Genomic DNA, 22,734 nt, shown 5'->3' with positions numbered 1-22,734 from the left:
CTTACCAACGCCGGTGTCGGAGTGATATTCTAGAATTAGTTATTGAGTAAAAAATATATTGTTTTAAAGAAAACTAAACCGCTTATATAATACATTGAATTAAAAGTGTTTAATTGTGTAAACTATGATTAGATATTTTATGATTCACATCAAATAAGAGTTTAATTAATTGTTTAATAATACAAAATTGTGTTAATATACCAAAAACTCAAAAAGAAATTACTTATAAAATATAAGTTTTTTTATAACCTTAAAGAATACCCAGTGTACAACCTATTGGACTCTATTCAAAGAAGCAAAGGTTCAATGTATAGTACAATCCATTTACAAAACTGTGTGTTTATTAGGGGAAATACTTAGTATTTTAAGCGTTAGAAGTACGGATTAATTATTTAGAGTATCCAGTATTTAAAGCGTTACAATTACTCAAATACTGATTTAGAGTGTCTAGTATTTAAAATGTTACCAGTAGGGAAATACTGATTTCAAGTATCCAGTATTTAAAGCGTTACAATTACTCAAATACTGATTTAGAGTGTCTAGTATTTAAAATGTTACCAGTAGGGAAATACTGATTTCAAGTATCCAGTATTTAAAGCGTTACAATTACTCAAATACCGATTTAGAGTGTCTAGTATTTAAAATGTTACCAGTAGGGAAATACTGATTTCAAGTATCCAGTATTTAAAGCGTTACGATTACTCAAATACCGATTTAGAGTGTCTAGTATTTAAAATGTTACCAGTAGGGAAATACTGATTTCAAGTATCCAGTATTTAAAGCGTTACGATTACTCAAATACCGATTTAGAGTGTCTAGTATTTAAAATGTTACCAGTAGGGAAATACTGATTTCAAGTATCCAGTATTTAAAGCGTTACAATTACTCAACTACTGATTTAGAGTGTCTAGTATTAAAAATGTTATCCGTACGGAAACATTGATTTCAAGTATCCAGTATTTGTACTCAGTATCGCCGAGTAACAGTATTAGAAGTTACGATTACAAGTATGTGCTGATTTAGCCCATCTCTATTCAGTAAGGGCTTGCAACATAACGTTGTTAGATACAGCAGCCCGCACCAAAATAGTCTGATAGCGTTTCAATCCCCCCTCTACATCCTATGCCCAACAATGTAGCCAATTTTAAGTGTATGGAATATTAGCTATCCGTCTCAACATCTGAGCCAATGCAGAAACATAATTGGTTGATACTGTAAACAAATATGCGCCCGTTTTATTTCATTTATCTGTAGTGACCAGATGGAAAGAGCCGCTGGACAACAGCGATATGGCAACAACGCATCCAATCACATTGTACTATTTTGGTGCGGCCTACTCTAGCAGTATATGTTGCATCCACTGTGGTTTGAACGCAATGTGTTGTACAATAAACAAAAAGTTTCCTCAGTAGTGCCACAGATTTTATGAATTTGATGGCGTTTTTACATAATACTTTTGAACTGATGTACACAGTATATGAAGTGAACGCGAGCGGACAGTTTCAATAGAGTCTTTTTTGAGTCATAACACATTGCTTTCCAAATTATCTCACGTCCGTGATTATTGTACATTAAAACACGAGCCGATGCCAGCACAGTGCGACGTACTACATTTAACATTATTACTCTGTGAATGCCCGGCTTAAAACGTTTGTAATTTGGTTTCTTACATCTAAGGTCACACTTATGACAATGGTTTTACTGTGATAATCAGTAATACATCATACTCATACATAATTAAGTGTATAGAAATCTGAATAACGTTATATGAACATGGTTAAGAAACCTGTATGTGTGTATTTAACACATATGTATACATATATTTGAAATTAGTTATTGGCAATCTTATTTTTAATGAACTTTGGATATTGTTCCACAATATTCATATTACAACATTAATGTAGATACGGCCTAGTTTTCCAAACACGACATTATTGAATGGATATTTGGTTGGGATGGAATCTGATTTGTTTTTATTACATCGTTTTGTTTGCAAGTGACAACAAATCAAGGAATATCACAATTTTACAAATACTATGAAGTTAATATCATAAACATACAAAGTGAGAGCCCCTCGGGGTTAATTAACACTAAAGCCTACACTGGATCGCTGTTGTGCATATAACCAAGTGTAACATCGGCTGCACTGACTGTTTGAACTGCCCTCAACGGGGATTGTTCACATCGAATAAATCCGAAAATAAATAAAATACAGGTTCGGATTTGCGCTTGGGCTTTTACTGAAATTGATTCTAAAGAGAAGGAACCCCGCGAGAACCTGTACGTGTGGTAGGGGTGGGGAGGGGGTGAAGTGATAGACTGTACTCTGGGGCCGATCAACAAGAGAGCTCCCAACTTCCCCGGGTTTGATCGGTAATTGCGGATCATCGGCTGTTCAGTAAAGTACCTCTTGCTTTGATCTCGAGCAAAGGCATAGGGTTAGAGGGCACTCTCTCCCATTTTGTATTGTAATTTAGCGAAGTAATGTTAAACTTTTATATAAATACCATTTATACCAACTATATCTTTAATTCGCCTCACTTTAATATAGCTGACAGTTAACATTCAATTTATAAAATATAATAAATGTTTTTACTACAACCAAATACTGCCATCATATTTAAACAAAAAATTGATAACATAAACTATAATGTAACGGTGTCAAAGTAATGTTAGTGCTGAGTTGTTGACATATTTAGCAATGTTCTGAATGTAAGGGCATTTAGTTCCAATTTATACAGAGTTATATCTATAAGATAAGATGTCTGATTCGGATAGCAGCACTGATAGTAGTCATTAACATTGTAAAAGAAGTAAATACAAGGAGTATGAAAGGATCCGAAAGTATGAAAAACATAGCGTATAGATGGACTGACGTAAGGACTGTCCTTTGACATTTACTCTAACACAGGAGCGTAAGTTTTAAGTCCCTAGGATATTTATGTCAAGAGTTGTATCGCACAGACGAGCAGATGTCTATACCGATAGATAGATATACTGTCCATTGATCTTGTCATCCAAAATTAAACAGGGTAATTCATAGGACCAAGCAAAGGCCATTTAGCAAGTTTCAAATCATTAGGACCTTAATGTTAAGAGTTACCTTGTCATTTTGACCCAAAAATCAATATAGCTTCAACGAAAATGTACCTGCGCAGCAAATTTAAAGTCTCTAGGAGGGAATTTAAAGAAAAAGACTGACGGAGACAACATAAATTAAAGAACTATATATAAAAAGTTTAATTTTTACAAACACATTTCTGATTGAGTTTGACTGGCCTTATAATAATTAAACTAATGTCAAGTACACAATCCCAAGACTAGAAGTCAGCGCTCATTTGAATCTATGTAAATAGGGTATTTAAATGTACTCACATAGTTCTTGATAAGATCAGGATGGTCTCTCTCCAGCCCGTCGTCCAGGATGGTCACTACCACACCCTTGCCTGTGATACCCTCTCGCCAGGCCCCCACCACGCTCATGTCGAGTCCGTTCCCGCGGTTCTGAAACAAGTTAGAAATATGCTAAGGATTCGATGAAATAGTTCAAGACATAATGGCTAAAGTTCCATTTAGAGCCAATTACTGATGCCTAAGCGGTAATAGTCCTTTCACAAAGTACGTCAATGGGAGTTAGTGCTTCCAATTAAATGTAACTATAAGTTATTCCAACTACATCAGTGAAAATAAGTTAGTTTGTTGCACGAAGTTATTATATTATTCTGTTAATAAACACTGGTTTATTTCAGTAGTGACATTATGGGCATTTAAAGTTCTCAACCAATAAATCATTTTAACCGACAAAGCAATAACAGTAATTAAGTTTGGAACATAGGTCCTGGATGGTTGTAAACTCCTTGAGAGCTTCATCATTCATTCATTAAATGTATAGTAAAGTTAAAAATTTTTAGCAACATTATAGTTCAGACTAAATAAAGAACCCAGAAAAAAGTTTTATGTGTAGGGTACGATAAGCGGACCCGGTGTTTTATATCGAAGAATACAGTCATCGATACCTAATATTCGCATCTCAAATCCTATTAGACTATCAATCGATATAAAAGTACCTATAGTCCTCAATAACAATCATATGTTCTAAATTAAAATATGAATTTAAAATTTACAGTGATAAAACAAATTATTATAACCAAAATTAGGAAAAGTGAAGACGACCATATTTACTCGTAATGTTACAGTTTTTTCTTTCCCACAAATTTCACATAATGGGTTTTTCGGTACGAGTTCAACATGTTGAAGTCACAAAAAAACATGTCTTATCATTTTTCAAAGCAATGTCATTTAGTTTTCTTAAATTGACTGTCATTTTTAATAATAAAATGTTACTTTTATTTGCATCAATGAGTTTAACTGTAAAATAAAAATAAATGTTAGTGATAAATAATTACAACTTTTACAAACATTCACACTTCACTTTATTGTTTTATATTATATGGTGCGACAGTAAAAGTTTATTTCGCCAAAACTTATTTCTATCTTTAACTTTTAGAAAAATTAAATATTATGAGTATAATCAATAAATTATTAAAAGTTCAAGAAATATGAAGCTCGCGATTTTTAATACAATGTAGTGCTTAGTCGGCCTTGTTAAAAATTGAATACGTATCATTGAGAAACATTAAATACACTACAACGTCGAATTTCATAAAATGATACTCAGTGGAAAATTGCATTATAAATAGAATGTTAATACACAGATATTTCCTTAAAATTCTTGATTAAATTATATTGTGTTTTACAAGACAGATTCTAAACATAAGTGAAAAAAGTATAATAACACATTAAAATAATATTAACAAAAAATTGAACAGACTTACCAGGTACCACATCTGAGTCCATCTTGGGTCGTTTAGGCTGTAGCTGGAATCTTCGTTGCTGACACTCAAATAGTCTCTTTTCGTCCTTGATTTTATCACCTGTTGTTTCGCCCATTTGACCTGAAGAAAATATCTTTATAAGAGAAATTTCGTTACAAGGTTATGGTCGTGATCTTGCGCGTTCTCTAATTTAGTTCTCTAGTTTAAAAAGGCGCTGAAATGTAATCTTTCCGTTTTATCTTAAATTTGCATACACAAGTTTCCACAACATCCAACATGAGATAGAACATAACAAAACCATCAGTATAAGTTTAAACTTGTCTAACAACATATTCTTGCAACATTGATCCTACATCCACTAGTCACTTTTCAAAACTAAGATTTTTGTACAGTCGTGTAACTTTTTCATACAGAACCTCCATCTCCTACGATTTACGAAATGCTATGTAGTTTTGTATCTATGACACTAAAATACTACAGACATTAATCGTTAATTATCTCAAGTTCATGTCATAAAATAGTTTTCACAAATAACGTTAGTTACATATTGCCTCTATTTAAAGGGTAAAATAGTTTAACTGATGAAGAACGTGGTGGATCGTCTCTTATTAGTTGTATTCTTCGTTGTGTATAGAGTTATGTCTTCACGTAAGACTGAAATTGGAGTTATTTTTATCAATCACGTATTGCAGAGAGTTAAATATCAATTAATGCATGAAATCGTATCGTTCGTCCATGCTGGGTTTCGAAATACCTTACATGAGTGGTGGTCGAATGCAATAGAAATGTAATTTTACAATTTGAATGTGCCTTAACACTATTTAAAAACGACTCATTGATTAATTCCTTATAAAAGAGTTTATTCTGGACTTATAAGTAAACAGCATTTACTTCAGGACTGTTTTTATAGATTAAAACCAGATTAATAATACTGACTTGAGGTTCCATGACTAGATTGTCGTGATGGTCTGGACTGGGATCTGCCGAGCGCTTTTCCAGCTTGAGATGTTCGAAGTGCCACAGGTCCGGGAAAATCTGAAACAAATAAATGAAGTAAGCGCGAAAACACAAATGTTTAGAATTATAAAAAAATATGTTGCCAAGTTAACTTGATTAGAAATAGAATAATATGACTTGTTGAATTAATTAAAAAATAAACTAGTTCGAGTGGTAATTGAATAAAATGAGTGAAATGCGTTTTAACTACATATTTAAATGAGATATATAGTAAAACTTTTTAAGGTTGTTTCACTATAGCAGCTTCTTAATTACTTCGTTAAAGTTATTTCATGTTTTATGTAACTATCACTTTTTAATTGTATCATCTCAGACGGTATTACTTAAAATACTTTTTGAGGTAAGGTGACAAATAAACAACATATCATATTTCATACGACCACTTTAGAAGCGTTCAATGTTTGTATTCTATATTATATCTAATCTGTAAAACTTATTAACTATACTACACACGTCGGCTAACTAGTACCACACTTTATCTTTGTCAGACAAATATTTTTATTTTTATTTAACAGTATCAATGATTAGGAAGTATTTCTAGAGACTTCAAGCTATTAGGACAGTATTTATACCATATTTTGTCGGGTAAAATGTTAAGAAGAATTTTGATTGAAGGTTTACATTTTAAGGTTTTTGAACTTAACAAGCCTTTATTATCGACAATACAAAAGTTTCGCGGAATATTCTTCGCTGAAGTTTCAAGCAAATTTCAATTCTATAGTTAATTTTACTGTCGAGGCGGACAGACACCCAATCAGATAGAATATAAATGTGTACAGCCCCCAAAGGTAGACAAAAGGGCAAGCCCACTGTGATAGACACCAATGGCAATCAGTCTATAATCCTGTGGATAAATATGCATACTCATGGAACTCATTCTCGTTTACGTGGAAATGAGGTTTCATGCTAAATTTAAAGTCTTCGTGTAAAATTGTTTTCAGATATCCTACGGATAATTAGTGTCCCATAAAATCTCAGCTACATTTCATAGAGGGACATACCCATCATAATACTCAGTGTTGTCTAATTAGATAATACGATACATGTAAAACCTCCATATCTAATTTTGTTCTTGAGATATTAAGCAAAAAACCACACACACACACACAGACATCTAGAAAATTAATTTGTCAGAACCCTTATTGATAGCTAAGGGAAATATACACAATTTCAATTTTTGAGATCAATTCATTCTCAAGATAATGCCCCAAGGATTTGCTTTCAATATAATCCTTACAAACGCTCAGCCAAATATGAAACATTTCTCCAAAAGTGGTCTTGGGATTTTTTTTGCTGAACTACTTTTAAAATATCCGAGGTGGTTGGAAATTCAAAGAAATATTGCGGTATTGTTTTGTTTTAGTCTTTAAGGATGACTATACAAATGGAAATGAATACACCTAGCTTGTAATGACGCCTTAGTTATAAAACGTGATGCACTAGTTACCTAATAAAACCATGGATTTATCTACAGTGTGGTCGAGGCCACAATAGATTACTTGCTATTTATGTATTATAAATGCCGAACCACAAAATGAACTACGTGGGTCAAACATGAATGAACGATCGAATGGCAATGGAACAAAATTGTTTTATCGCATTGCAAAGCAGTAGTCAGGTTAAATCGACACAAAATAATCTAGATAAGTCTCCAATACCGTGTACACAGTCATTCAGGTGATCTGAGGCGCAATACATGCCTGAGCGGCTGAATACACAGACAGCATCAGTATTCAGGGGCAATGCAGTTTAGTATTCAGCGAGTGATTCAAGTATTGGCCCACGCTTACACCGGTCCCAGCTACAGGACTTGGAATTACTTTAAACTGGGCGACACGTTTTATCATACGCCGATTTAAGCTTTGGTAAACTCTCTCAATTGAGTTAAATCTATAAGATTAATTTTAACTGTTATATAAAGCAGGGTGGACAAACGGCTGTAATTCCTCTTTAGTTTAAAATGTTAACGAATAACATTGATACTGTTGACGATATTGTTTTTTAAGTTTTAATGTTTTAGTTTCCATCAGCATTATGATTGAGATATTATTAAAATTTTTCTAATGCATCACAAATTTTACTCCTTTCTTAAGACACATAAAGACAAAATCCTCAATGTTCCTACAATATTTACTAACAATGTTATATACATGCCTATAGAAACATCCATACTTTAATATTGTTTAAAAAAAAAAGAAATTATTTTCCAAAAATATCTTTTAACATTGAATACAGTCTTTCCAGAACTCTATTCACGTGTTTCATCAATTATGTGTTTCTGGGTAAAACTAACAAAAATTGTATCACGTATGCTGATAACATGGAAACAACTAAAACTGTTTTTTGGTATATTCTGCTTTAGTTTTTAGAATGACTTTAGTTTCTAAATTTGTTACAACACTAGGTTTTTGCTATCCATTTCCATTGCATGTAACATAATAATAAGGTCCCTTTGATCATACAAGTAAATGTACAGTTCTTCTTTACAATACAATTGTTCACCATTTTTCTCAAAATTAAGATTTATTAATATTTTTATACTTATATAATAAGTTTTTAAATTAACGAACCTGTTAGTAAAAAAATTTGTAAAATTGGATTTTACACAGGCGCTTTGTATGATGTTAAGGCTTATATAACTATGTTCCTCACATCACAACATGAAATTTGGAATTGTCTGGCGAATTTTATATTTTTTACAATCATTACACTTCATTTTATAAACTACAGAATGTTTGCAAGAATGATGTTGTGTAGTGTTTTGGTTAACTTTCTTTATTATAACAAAATAGTTATATCTTGTTCTATAACTTATGTAAATTACAGATTTCCCCACTGTTTTCGTGTTGATTTATTAAGAATGCTACAATAGGTGTTACATTTCAAAACAGTCAGTTATCCTTTCCCAAAGTGTATGGTAAAGGAAAGTATTTGGACTTTAAAAACAATACAAAACGAAACTATGCTTGTTAAGATGAACCGTTTGGTTGTATTTTCATTACTTTGAAAGTTAACATGACACGTGGATTTATAATATGCCTAAAATATTATTTAAAGCTGCCTTCCTCTAAAAGTGCGGTAACAAAATGGACTGGACTCTCGGAAGTGGTTCATCTAACTCCATTACAACAGGCAACGACCTGAGAGCCAATAGCGAAACTTGCTTGTAATGGACAGGACCCCGCCTAAATGTCTACATTACACCTTTTGTTCTATTGTTCTTGATCTGTTCCCTTAAACATTTATGCAGGAGGTATGAAGAAAAATGTAGAAACACGGCCTGATTGATGTCTAGTACTTTTGAACGTTTGTGTATTTTTCATTCAGAAAAATCCGGAATTTTTTTATTTCCCAGGTGTCTGTACGAGAAGATATATGCGGATTAGCGCGTTTCCTACATATAGGAATTCACAGAATCCACTCTAGGGATTTATTCTTCGTTTTTAAGGTGAGGTCCGCCTATTTTTTCCTTATCATGCCCGTCCTCATGGGACACTGGCATGTGCGAGGATCTTATCAAACAGAATAAGGGGGGGAGTCGGTAAAGCAAAAGGTCAATGGTACTGATAAAAGTTGTTAAGGTCACAGACTGGATTTTAAACCTAAGGCTCTCTTATACAGGGCGTTACGGCTACTCACCGGTTACAGCAACTTACATGCATATGGTCCTATCAAAACGTTCTATAATTGATTTACTGCGAATTTTCTAAGAGGCATTATCTAAAAGACTTACATACACGCGAGTTATCCACTGCAACCACTGTTACGGCCATATCATGAATGTTATTCCCATATCAATGTTGCCACGAGGCAGTGTTCCTGGATATACCTTTGAGGCTAACACAATGAAACCACCAGGAAACCTTGATCTATAAGTGTTCCCTAACATCCTTGAGGTAAGAGATAATTATTTGAAGAAAACTCGATCTTTTAATAAATTCTGCTTCACTTTTTAGTGTCACTTTCCAAAGGCTCTTTTTCAAAGGCTGTCACTTTTCAAACTTAACACCCATAGCACCAATAGGATAATTCAAGGTTATAAACATAAACCAAAATAGCTGTTCTATATCCTCTTCTTGTAGTTTCTAAATATATATTACTTTTGAATCCGACAATAAGCTGAATTTTCAGAGATATCACTCTCAGTAATAGGGATAAAGCTTCATCTATATATATACCCGGATCTCTCACTTGCCGGGTGAATGTGCTACCATTACACCACAGAGCGCTTACTTTTTCCGATTCAATTATTTTGTATTTGGCCGTATCTGTCACATATGCGTTTAAATAAGCAAACCAACATATGATCGGAAGACCTAATACCTGTCAAACAACTTTTATTTACATGAAATTGTATAAATGGCAATAGCCTTATTTAATTCATTTCAATAAACATTAAATCACAAAAAGTACTTGCTCCGCCGGAACTCGAACCCGGTTCTCTCACTTGCCAGGTGAATGTGCTCCCATTACACCACAGAGCGCATACTTTTTCCGATTCAATTATTTTGTATTTGGCCGTATCTGTCACATATGCGTTTTAAATAAGCAAACCAACATATGATCGGAAGACCTAATACCTGTCAAACAACTTTTATTTACATGAAATTGTATAAATCAATAGCCTTATTTAATTCATTTCAATAAACATTGAATCACAAAAAGCACTTGCTCCGACGGGACTCGAACCCGGATCTCTCACTTGCCGGGTGAATGTGCTACCATTACACCACAGAGCGCTTACTTTTTCCGATTCAATTATTTTGTATTTGGCCGTATCTGTCACATATGAGTTTAAATAAGCAAACTAACATATGATCGGAAGACCAAATACCTGTCAAATGACTTCTTTTTGCATTAATTAAATTTGTATAAGTGGCAATAGCCTAATTTTATTTCAATAAACATTGAATCGCAAAAAAGTAACATATATATATATATATATATATATATATATATATATATATATATATATATATATATATAAGACTCTATCAAGGCCCTCGACGAATGAGCCTTGTACTAGGGATCACCATCTGAAACTGTAACGAAAGTTTCCTTACTATGACAAACTACCTCATAATAACACTTTATAACAACTCTCTATCCTCCGTACTTTACTGTAACTTGCAATTTTGATGTGCAAATAAGCCATTTAAAGTTTTTTTTTTTCGTTATCCCCTGAACTTCGATACACTCAGCCAGTTACATTACTGTCCACTTCTGTAATGTTAAGTTAAACAGCGAATTAATTCGAAATAATGTTTATAGTATAATAATAGATAGTAAAAACAAATTGTATTTGACGTGACATTTAAACGTTTGGTATATCAAGACGAGGCTTTTCAAATATCCTAAGCCGGATTGAGTATTGAAGGCCAGAAAATAACTACAAGGAAAGTTCACTTAAAATCAACTTCGTCACTCAATTTTCCGCTACATTACCACCTCATTTGCCGTCCGTCTCGGTCAAGTTTTGTGACAGAACTTTGCCATAATTAAAGCTTGCACACTGCAGGAGTGTAAACAATTTGTTGTGAACCTCGTTCTTATAAACAATCACCGGCGCGCCGATTGTTTATCCTCCAGAAGGGCTGGAACTGGCATCGGTTTACTTGCTGCGTTGTCCTCGTCACACTTTCAGAGTTTTGCACGTGATGTAAGCATATTTAAAGAGTGTTATAACTTAGCTTAGTTCGGGACTCTGAGATGCATTGGTCAACCTTTTTGTCACATATAAATCACGACAGGAAAAGTGTTCACAAAAGTGTTTATGTTTGTGGCCACAGGTTACAATTTGGAATTTGATTTCTTCTATCAAACATACTCTCTTTCGGACTAATATTGGAAACATTTCTCACTATTTTGTCTACGACCTATTAACTAATTAACTATGATGATGAAGGATCTCTAAATATAAGTTTTATTGGTATACTATAGTATATAGTATGAATATACGTAGTATTATTACTATACACCTACTAACTAGTGTAATCGCTTACCATATAAATGTAACATGTGAAAATTCTTTGACAATAAATAACATATATAAATATAAATAGCTGTGTTTATAATTTATTTCATAATGCTAATTTAATTTCCTATCACGCGAATACATATTATTGTACATGTAAATGTTCAGATATACATACACACTTTAAAGAAAATATTGTAATAATCTTTCGTGGTTACCTTAACCAATAAGGTTGTTTATATGAATAATATGTTTATTATGACGTGTGTTGTAGTATTTACACAAGTTCTTCAATTACGAAAGAAAAAAGGTGTAAAAACAATTGTTTATTTCAAAAATATTTGTTAAATATTCCTCAAATAGTGAATCCACAACTACACTTAAACCAATAGGCTACGTCTAGCTACTGATATGCAATTAAAAACTCAACTAAGAACGACAGAAGCACCCCCCAAGGCACGTGTATGACTTCATACCTGTTCACCAAGTAACTGTATTTCTCACTGCTTTCAGTGTTCCAAACCAGTGAATACTTAGAAATCGGTGTTGGTTCAACGGGCTCACTTAAAACTGCTCGTTCTCTCTCCCCTCCAATTCTTCCACCTCTCTCACTCTATCTCCCCCTTCTTCCATCTCCCTCTCCTAATCCCCTCTTTCTTTCCCCCCTCCCTCTCACTCCCGTCCATCAAATTAGGTTAGAGCCAAAGTTAGGCTAATTTACGTCTTCACTATTATATTGTAGCATGACATGTCTCCAATATGTCCACAATAAGTAGTTACCGTAAGATGAGTTTGAGTCTATATTATTCAATTTGCAACTTATCGTCACGCATCAACAAAAAGTAAAGCCTCGTTTTGGGGTACGTGGTGCGTAAACAATCAACGACCTTGGCCATGCCTCGTTCAAAATTCCGCACTTTCAAATGGAAAATTAACATAAATCATTTAACATACGGAGTCACTAAAACCGGAAGCACAAACATAGGGTTTTACTAAAAGCAAATGTGAATTTGTTAAGCACATAATTTAATAAAGAGGTAGGAATGTATTCTTGTTCGCTTGCTAAGGAACCCAACCCATAGATATCTGTAACTGTACGAGTATACTATGTCCTAAGTTGACGAAGGTCGATAATTACTGACACTGTACCTGTCCTAAGTTGACGAAGCTCAATAACTACTGAAATTGTACCTGTCCTAAGTTATCTGTACCCAACCCATAGATATCTGTAACTGTACGAGTATACTATGTCCTAAGTTGACGAAGGTCGAGAATTACTGACACTGTACCTGTCCTAAGTTGACGAAGCTCAATAACTACTGAAATTGTACCTGTCCTAAGTTATCTGTACCCAACCCATAGATATCTGTAACTGTACGAGTATACTATGTCCTAAGTTGACGAAGCTTGATAATTACTGACACTGTACCTGTCCTAAGTTGACGAAGCCGTGTCTGGACGCTATGTCATCTGCTGCATGTCTGCCGCCCTCGATGTGGACTGCCCATTGTGACGAGTAGTGCTGAGGAGACCCTGTAGCTATCAGCAGTGTCAGCATTAGCAGCAGCACAGAGTTCATGGTGTCGGCTCTATCTGGTCCACATTATCGCGCCCGCACGTCTCACTGTAACAATAAGGGGTCCACACTGTAATACACTGATTGTACAGGAGGAATTAGCTGCATGGAAATACGTGTGAGACTGGTGTAGGAAATGAGCCACCAAGCATCAATATAAAATCAAGTTACAACACTGATAATATACGCGTATACGTTACTAAAAATATCACATATAATTGACCGTCGTACTAACCCATATAAACCAAAGAACTAGGACCTTTACATCTACCGGAAACTTTTTTGAGTTTCCTGCTGGACCAAGATTGGAAATAGGGCACGTATTAGTTAAAATAAATTGAAGGTACGTATTTAAAAGCTTCATAATCCCAAAGATTTATTTAATAAATAAGACTTAAAACTTGTCTTGAATATAGCTGTAACTAATACATCCGGGAACGTAAGAACAAGTATTACAGACCATTGTTATGACTTTTTGAAGTATTATTTTGTAATTATTGGCGGGTTTCTGACATTTGGTTTATAAAAAATTACTTCTCAGCCTTACCGGTTTCAGTTTCCACAAAATGATTTTTATTCTTATTTTAATTTTTTCATTATATATAAGTAGTTTCCGTGTTGTAAAATTCTTCGATATGAGAACCTAACTAAATTTAAAAACCTAAAGAATATGTCTTATTTATGTCAAAATGTAGTAAAAAGGCCAACGTTATTATGTTCAGAAGAAGAATGCATAGCAATAATAATGATGACTGGTATATAGCGAGACTGTATTGTAGTCGAGAGAGAGGCCAGCCATGACCTATGGAGTCGTGAAATGTGAATATCAAAGAGGATGAGGTGACTTTCACTAGTGAACTTCTCAAATTAATTACGACTCCGTCAATTTCCTAATTCAAACATGGTAAAAAAGTACAATAAACGAACATGGATTTATTAGAAGCGAATTTAGGACTTAACTTCAAAGTATTAGAGACACCTTGAAGTATTAATATTAAACCTTAGTACAAGTTTAGTATTAAAAAACTTATAACAATTAATTGCAAACGACATAAGAGCTGAAGAAAACAAATATGAATAGATAATACGGAAACTGAAAAAAATTATCAACTACCACTAATTATCTAACCTTACAACGTAACGTAGCGCAACTTAAACAAACCTAAGCAAACGTATTCTTACCTAACTATACTTAAACTAACTTATTATACATGGATTTAGCCTAACCTAACCTAGCGTATGCTAACACACCTAACCTAAAGCAATTTAACCTAGCATAACATAATCTAGCTTGACCTAACCAAACTTAATTTTGCGTATACTAAAAAACATAATCTAACATAAGCTAAGAGAACCTAAACTTAATTAACCAAACCAAATTTAACCTAGCCTATCCTAACCTAACAACCTAGCATAGGCTAACAAACATACCCTAAAGTAATTTAACCCAGCATAACATAACGTAGCTTGACCTAACCAAACTGAACTTAGCGTATACTACAAAACCTAACCTAACCTAACAAAACCTAACTTTAATTAACCAAACCAAGTCTAACCTAATCTAACTTATCGTAGCTACACCTAAACAATACTAAAATAACCTATTCTATATGAAACTGTTTAGTGTTGAAATAAGTATAATACAGTTTTATAATACCTGAAATGCAAAGACATCCACGAAAAATGATCAGTCCAGGACACTTTGACAATCATAACTGTTTCTGACTGAGTTGCTACGCACTCTAATGCCAGATACCACGTGAGTCAGTGACCACAGTTGATCTGGAGGAGGAGTTCGCGGAACCGCTCAACACTGCCAGTGGAAACAAACTCGACCTTGACCTTTCCTTGCACTGTGGTTGAGTCAGACGCCACGTGACCTGTGCCCTAGCGATACACCACTGGCAGTGCTAGGCGTTCCTACTTTTGTTAGAAACTCTTCTAATTAATATTTACTACATATCTTGGATACCATTTCTATTGTAGAGTAAAAATGTGTACAAAATATTCATGAAACGAAACTATTCCCTCAAATTCTAAACACTCAGCAGTTTTTCTGTTTTCGGTTATTTCCTTAAACTTAGAATACAAAATTCTAATTTTTTATCGATTCTACTCTAAACGTAGATATCCGAGGCGTTTAAATTCATACTAATGATCAAATCCTGTCTGCTGAAGACCTAGCTGGCCAATGCAAGGAATCCAGTAAAAATAAAACAAAACTTTTATGTTCAAATTATTTTTTTTACAAATCAACCACTTACAATTATACATATCTGGCTTTAAAGAGACATAGTATAGATAATGTAAAGATAGTAGTTTTCAGCATTGTTATTCGAAAATTACGCTTCAAAGCTATGCAACATATGTTATTGTTTTTCATTTGAAAATATTCGCGGCAGGAAGTTCACCTTTTCAAAACTGAACATAATAAAAATTAGCGAAAATATTTACACATGAATACCTATTTATTATTTCAGGGTGATTTTATTTCTATACGTGTACGTTTAGGACACTTTCTCTTTATATATTTTAATTATCGTGTTTTAATGTTCTGGGGATCGTAATAATTAACTTCATCAACTAAACCAAATTTCCTTGTACTGCAACAATATGATGCTAGAATATGCAAACAGTGTATCTTGTTGCAAAATCTGTGTAAAGCTACCAAAGTAGTTACTGTAAATGAAGACACAGCTGCATTAGTTTAATCTTGCGTCAAAGCAACAAAATGACATAAATAAATTATGAAAGTGTTTCAAGAAAATGAGTCACAAGAATAAACCTAATTGTCTAGCAATTATGGTGTTTTATAGAGCAATATTATTTAGAGAAACATGAAAAGCGTCAAAGCATCATAAGTAACGCAACTCGCTTGTGTAATAAAATGGAACATTTCCGTGTAGCGTGTGACGTCATGTTCATAAGGATGGGAATTTATAATACGTAAGAAGGGGTATATTACGAGGTAAACTGTGAGGGTAGTGTCGATTTCTCTCCCTCAGCAAACACAATCACATTTAAAATAACAGTTCCGTAATTATAACAAAACTTTTTTGAATTTTAAATTATTGAAAAAGTGGATAGATAAAAAAAAAATTTTTATGTTTAGAAAGTAAAAACGCACATAGATTTCCCATCTGTGTTTTGTATGGACACCCAAATATTATAGGATGTGTTTAGAAGTTCCCAATAGATTGTTCAAGAACAGCAGTACAATGAAAACTGTTTACTCTTCATTCTTGATAAATAGTCTAGCATTTCCTCTATCTGTAAAACTATTGTGAAGAGCCTTCCGGTCAGGTACATAAAGTTTGCTAAAGGACTGAAGGATTCCTGGACGCAGCATTGACTGACGATCAGGTGTAAACAAACACGAGCCTCAGATGTGGAATCAGCTGATTTTGTTAAACAATCAGTATAGTGGCCAACGATTAGTTCACTAGCCAAGGCCAGAAAGATTCCTGAACGCAGCAGTGTTCGACAATCAGGCGTAAATAAACACGAGCCTTAGATTTGCAATCAGTTGATCTTATTAAATAATCAGTATAGTGGCCAACGATTAGTTCACTAGCCAAGGCCAGAAAGATTCCTGGACGCAGCAGTGTTCGACAATCAGGCGTAAACAAACACGAGCCTTAGATTTGCAATCAGTTGATCTTATTAAATAATCAGTATAGTGGCCAACGATTAGTTCACTAGCCAAGGCCAGAAAGATTCCTGGACGCAGCAGTGTTCGACAATCAGGCGTAAACAAACACGAGCCTTAGATTTGCAATCAGTTGATCTTATTAAATAATCAGTATAGTGGCCAACGATTAGTTCACTAGCCAAGGCCAGAAAGATTCCTGGACGCAGCAGTGTTCGACAATCAGGCGTAAACAAACACGAGCCTTAGATTTGCAATCAGTTGATCTTATTAAATAATCAGTATAGTGGCCAACGATTAGTTCACTAGCCAAGGCCAGAAAGATTCCTGGACGCAGCAGTGTTCGACAATCAGGCGTAAACAAACACGAGCCTTAGATGTGCAATCAGCTGATCTTGTTAAATAATCAGTATTGTGGCCAACGATTAGTTCACTAGCCAAGGCAAGAAAGATTCCTGGACGCAGCAGTGTTCGACAATCAGGCGTAAACAAACACGAACTTTAGACGTGCAATCAGCTGATCTTGTTAAAGAATCAATGTAGTGGTCAAAAATTAACTGTGCTGTTTCTTTGTTTGGCCACCTTGTCTTGTCTGGCCCTTCTTTAGTTCTATAGTACACTGTTCACGTAAACTTGGTCCCTTTCTTTAGTTAGTTTCTTTGAATTGCTATACTATTATAAAATTATTTCTCAATAATTATAAAATAATATATTGGAAAATGTGTCAATTTTCAGTCGTCACTTTGTATAAATATTTACTGGATATCATTTGAAAAAAGTTACAGCTACCTTACCCCTCCATAAAAATAATTGTTTTCAACCTTTTTAAATGAGGAAAACATGTACAGAATTCATAAATTGAGCGAGCGACCTTTTGTACAATAATTACTAAATGCATATAGCGTTATTTTAACGATTGTGCCATTTTAAATTCGTATGTGTGTTTTTTATTATGCAATTAAAATATTACAGTAGTACTCGTATTTAAGTAATATAAATGTCTTATTAAGAATATTTGCTTTAACAATATAAAAAAATATCTCAAAGCTATTATCTCAAATTTAAAAGTCGTAAAGTAAAACGAATAAACTGTCGTGAATTAATAAAGATTTCCTGTGAAAAAGTAGTACTTGTTTCAAATTTCATAAATGATGTAATTAATTACGAAAACAATATTAAAACCCCTATGTTGTGCTGAGATTTGTAAGTTTATTGCTTTATTTATACATTACAATGAATATTGCCAACTGCAAATAATAATATTAGGAATAAATAATTTAAAGACAACGAATATCCCATCAAGAGTGATTTTGTCAAGGTTATACTGTATGTCTATTGCACTTGAAATATTTAATTATTACATATTTGTATACTTATTAAATATTAAGTTAAATTAGTAACATAAAAAAATAATAAAATAAAATTTAACTTTGGCTATTGGCCATAAATTATTCAGATATTTTATTAGTGCTTTGTTCTATCGACATATTAATAATATCCTTCGATAACTTTCCATGTGAAGATGTAAGCTAATCCTCGTCACCCAGGGAACAAATATACTTCTCTCGAAACATCCCGCTAAATCAAGTTTGACAATTTCATTGAACATCACAGCGGTGACAGTTGGCAATCGTGTAACAGTTGTAATTAAGTTGTTGTTACGTTGGTAACTGAACTTGACCACATTGGTCCTGTATCTGTCTACCCGTTAACATCCTGTGTACGTGCAGCTTAGGAAGATATATGACAATAAAACTAGACACGTTAATTTTACTGTATGCACGAATACAAAGCAGTTTTAAACTTTTAGTTTTGGCTGAGCATTATTAAAGCACTGAATTAGATTACAGAAAAAGTATTTAACTATCTGTATGTATGTGTGTATCTACACACACACATTGAAAATTATCAGAGGAGCGAGGATGAAATAATAACTTTTATTATTAATATTATGTTTATTTTATTATAACAGCTAATAATGTGTCAAAATTGATAATGGTATCTCCTAAGGTGATTTATTATTTTGGCTATTTTAAAAATTGTGGGTATCCACTAATAATATGTGAAGATTAGGATTTAAATACATAGCATTGTCAAACACAAAAGTTTTAATTCTATAAATAGTCAATATTGGACAAACGGTAAAATAATACATCACAATTTGATTCCATAGCAAACACGAGTACCAATTACAGTTATATTGAAAGCTTTAACTGAAAGTATTGGAAATAACTGTTTAATTTAAGTGTTACATTTACATCACAAAGTTGTAATGTTTAATGTTGTAGTGTAATGTTTTAATGTTTAACGGATAGATGTCTATACTAACCATCCATCTAGGTTTTATGTTTGTGTTTTAAAAGACTTACAATTAACTTGGTTTATTTAACAACGTTATTTTGAGTATTTTACAATGGACATAGCAACACTATAAAAATTGTTAGTGTGAGTCGCAATCGGCAGTGAAAAGAAACCCTTCTAAGTTAGACCGGGCGGGCTAGAGGAGGCAAGTTGTTGAGAGAAGCGGCGACAGACAGACAGTCAGACACGCAGTGTGTAAACCAAGTTTACTCCGCTGCACCATCACATCCTTGTTGAATGGAAGTTTGGTGTATGAGAGTCCACGTAGCTCCTACCACGAGCGTTCCACGTTCACAGGGAAACGAACCTACGTTGCAGATAAAGTTAATACTGGACTAATTTTGAAAGTTTTCATGCCAAGTCTTCGCAGATTAATTAGTTTTAGGAATTATTCCTTCTTAATTCAACCTTCATGTAGACCACAGGTACTCTAATGGTTTGGTTTTTTAAGTGCACCAAACAATTATCACGTCACCAATGATGTAGGACAACTGGTTAGGCCACTAACTAAACGTAAGTCTGCAATCTGTCTTTTCGGGAAGTATTTAAAAAGTTTCAAAATAGCGTCAATATTTTTACAAAACCTAATTTTAATTGTCCGAAGTTCTACTGAGTTGTTCTCACAGTGACAATGTTGCAAACTTCAATCAATGAACAAGCGTTCGTTGTGAATGAAAATTTGAAATACAAACTGTAAAATGCCCAGGAAAATAAATTATATAATTAGTTATGTGTTTAAAACTCAACCTTTTTTTATAATTTGGCAACATTATATTCCGCATTATCTTCTTATGCACGATTGAAAAGAGATATTCTAAACAAATTCATTTATTTCAATTGAACTACATAATAATTTAAGTACTAAACTATACGTAGAATTCAATAAGTAAGAATAATAAAAAAGCTGAATTAATAATAGAACAAGATACACGAAATAAAATTTCAAAATAATAGAATATGCGTGTTAGCAAATCATGTAAAAGTTAGTAGCAACTTAAGATAAGCTGCTCTAATCTGTGCAGTTTCTGTAACAGACAGGCCACTTCGATCATGTAAGGGTAGAGAGGTGGTGGAGGGTAAGGGGAGAGTTGGGTTAATTACAGTCGGGTGCGGTAAATACAGGTACCGGTAGCTCTGTCACCCAAACTGACAACTTACCACTTCATTGTCAGGGCTTTCAGCAATATCTCTATGGCATTCCAATGCGTTGATGAATGTTATGTTAAGAAATAAAATAATTATTTCCTTAACCGTGTACTTTGGATTTAGTGAGTAATTATTGGTTTTTTTAATAATAAATTGGTTTTTTAAGATTGAAAATATTGCAAATTCATTGATTTATTTTAGATTTAGATGGTTCTATTAAGTTTCGACCTCCCTATGTACCAAAGCTACCCTTCTATCGTTACATTTTAATAAGTTTCCCAATTTCATCGCAATAATGAAAAACCTACCCCCTGAAAGCTACCATCTTATATAAACACAGAGAGTCAAGACCTCTCAGATTATGGGGACAACTAGCTTCTGGAACCTCTCAGGTTATGGAAACAACCAACTCCTGGAACATCTCAGATTATTGAACGAATCAGCTTCTGGAACCTCTCAGATTATTGAACGAATCAGCTTTTGGAACCTCTCAGATTATGGAAATAACCAACTCCTGGAACCTCTCAGATTATTGAAACAACCGACTCCTGGAACCTCTCAGATTATTGAACGAATCAGCTTCTGGAACCTCTCAGATTATGGAAACAACCAACTCCTGGAGCCTCTCAGATTATTGAACGAATCAGCTTCTGGAACCTCTCAGATTATGGAAACAATCAACTCCTGGAACCTCTCAGATTATTGAGCGAATCAGCTTCTGGAACCTCTCAGATTACGGAAGTTTCCAGCTTCTACGAACATCCAGACATCCATATAAAATTGGTATCCTTAAACCTAAAATTAATAGCACTATTACATTTTGAAACATAATATTATAGTTCAGGTTATATTTTCAAGCGATATTGCATACAACCGACAAATGTCTATTCAACATCAACTAAAGTAAGCTATAAAGATGTCATACTTTTCAATTCTCTGAATGAGTTCCTCTGAGGAAATAACGGATAAACTAATGATTCATATGTTTGAGAAAGTTTTGCATCACCATGAATTTGACACTTGTATTAAAATTTAAGATGTATATTCCAAATTTAAATAATCGCTAATAATTCCACAGTTATAATGGTGATATGTGTATGGATTGAGATTTGATTACATCAACACAGATATATTAGTAATACTACATCGATTGGGCATAATACTGAGTGTTTAAAATAATCTGTGATGTTCTTTAGTCATACAGTACTCTGTAATACACGAATATATTATAACCGAATATCCCACTATAATGCGTTTGTTGTATTTGTCGCAGAGCAGTTGGTACCCCGCGTCTGTGCCACCGCGGAAATGTTGGCAGCAGTGCGGGCCACTCGTTGTTGCTAACTTACTCATGAATACCATTTGAATAAATCTCAAGTGTTCTTCCATTTATTTTTCCCAAATAAGATGCCTAACACTAATTTAATCCGTTTCCACAAATAGAGAGTAACACTGGTTTACGGTTATAACAATAATAACAAATGTATTCTTAATATATAATGGGAAAATGAGGAGTCATCACAAAATAATCTTAAGCGAGCACTCATTTTGAAATATATTCGTAGGTAATTATAATTTGGTGTGTATTTTCAAACACTCGGTGCGGATTTTGTTCTCGACTTTACCTCTTAAGATACAAGTTCTTAGGGTGAAAAATAACTTCCTATTTTAATAATATGTTATTGGAGGGACTGGAAATATTTCTTTTTTACTATCTGTGTGCACAATATCTCAAGGACGATTTGATGACAACAATGCTGAGATATTGCGCGCGCGCGCGCACACGCACACGCACGCACACACACACACACACACACACACACACACACACACACACACACACACACACACACACACACACACACACACACATATATATATATATATATATATATATATATATATATATATATATCCATTGGACTTGGCTGAGCATTAGTGAACATTTTTACATGAATCTTAACAGTAGCCATCATGGTAACGAGATAAATGCAGAAAAAAACTGTAAAAACGTGTATAGTCATATAAGTGTTTAACATATAACATACAAAGAAATGCAGAGTAATAAAACGAGCAACAAACTTAAAATTGTGCGTGTAACCTCAGTGAAGCTTGTTCACGTTACGTGGTGTGGCGTACTCCTACATATATTACGTATATCTGGCGTTTGAAAGGC

General features: G+C 33.7%; 1 protein-coding gene across 5 annotated transcripts in view; it reads right to left on the bottom strand.

Annotated features, from left to right (window-relative positions):
- The window catches only part of LOC124366445 (furin-like protease 1), a 512,427-nt gene that overhangs the window by 37,991 nt on the left and 451,702 nt on the right, over positions 1-22,734 (bottom strand). For 3 of the 5 annotated variants that reach the window (XM_046823010.1, XM_046823006.1, XM_046823007.1), the window contains 4 exons: positions 13,256-13,450; positions 5,772-5,870; positions 4,836-4,955; positions 3,376-3,504 (listed from right to left, as the gene is read on the bottom strand). In XM_046823010.1, coding sequence (XP_046678966.1) covers positions 3,376-3,504; positions 4,836-4,955; positions 5,772-5,870; positions 13,256-13,405 — 498 coding nt within the window. In that variant the 5' untranslated portion in view covers positions 13,406-13,450. Of the gene's footprint in view, positions 1-3,375; positions 3,505-4,835; positions 4,956-5,771; positions 5,871-12,975; positions 12,990-13,255; positions 13,451-15,059; positions 15,173-22,734 lie in introns of those variants that run through there. The other 2 variants (XM_046823008.1, XM_046823009.1) reach the window with 2 other exon arrangements.

Source organism: Homalodisca vitripennis, chromosome 7, assembly GCF_021130785.1.
Source record: "Homalodisca vitripennis isolate AUS2020 chromosome 7, UT_GWSS_2.1, whole genome shotgun sequence".
In the NCBI taxonomy this organism is placed as follows: Eukaryota; Metazoa; Arthropoda; class Insecta; order Hemiptera; family Cicadellidae; genus Homalodisca; species Homalodisca vitripennis.
Note: the sequence above shows the minus strand (reverse complement) of the source record. Positions and strands in the feature narration are given on the sequence as shown.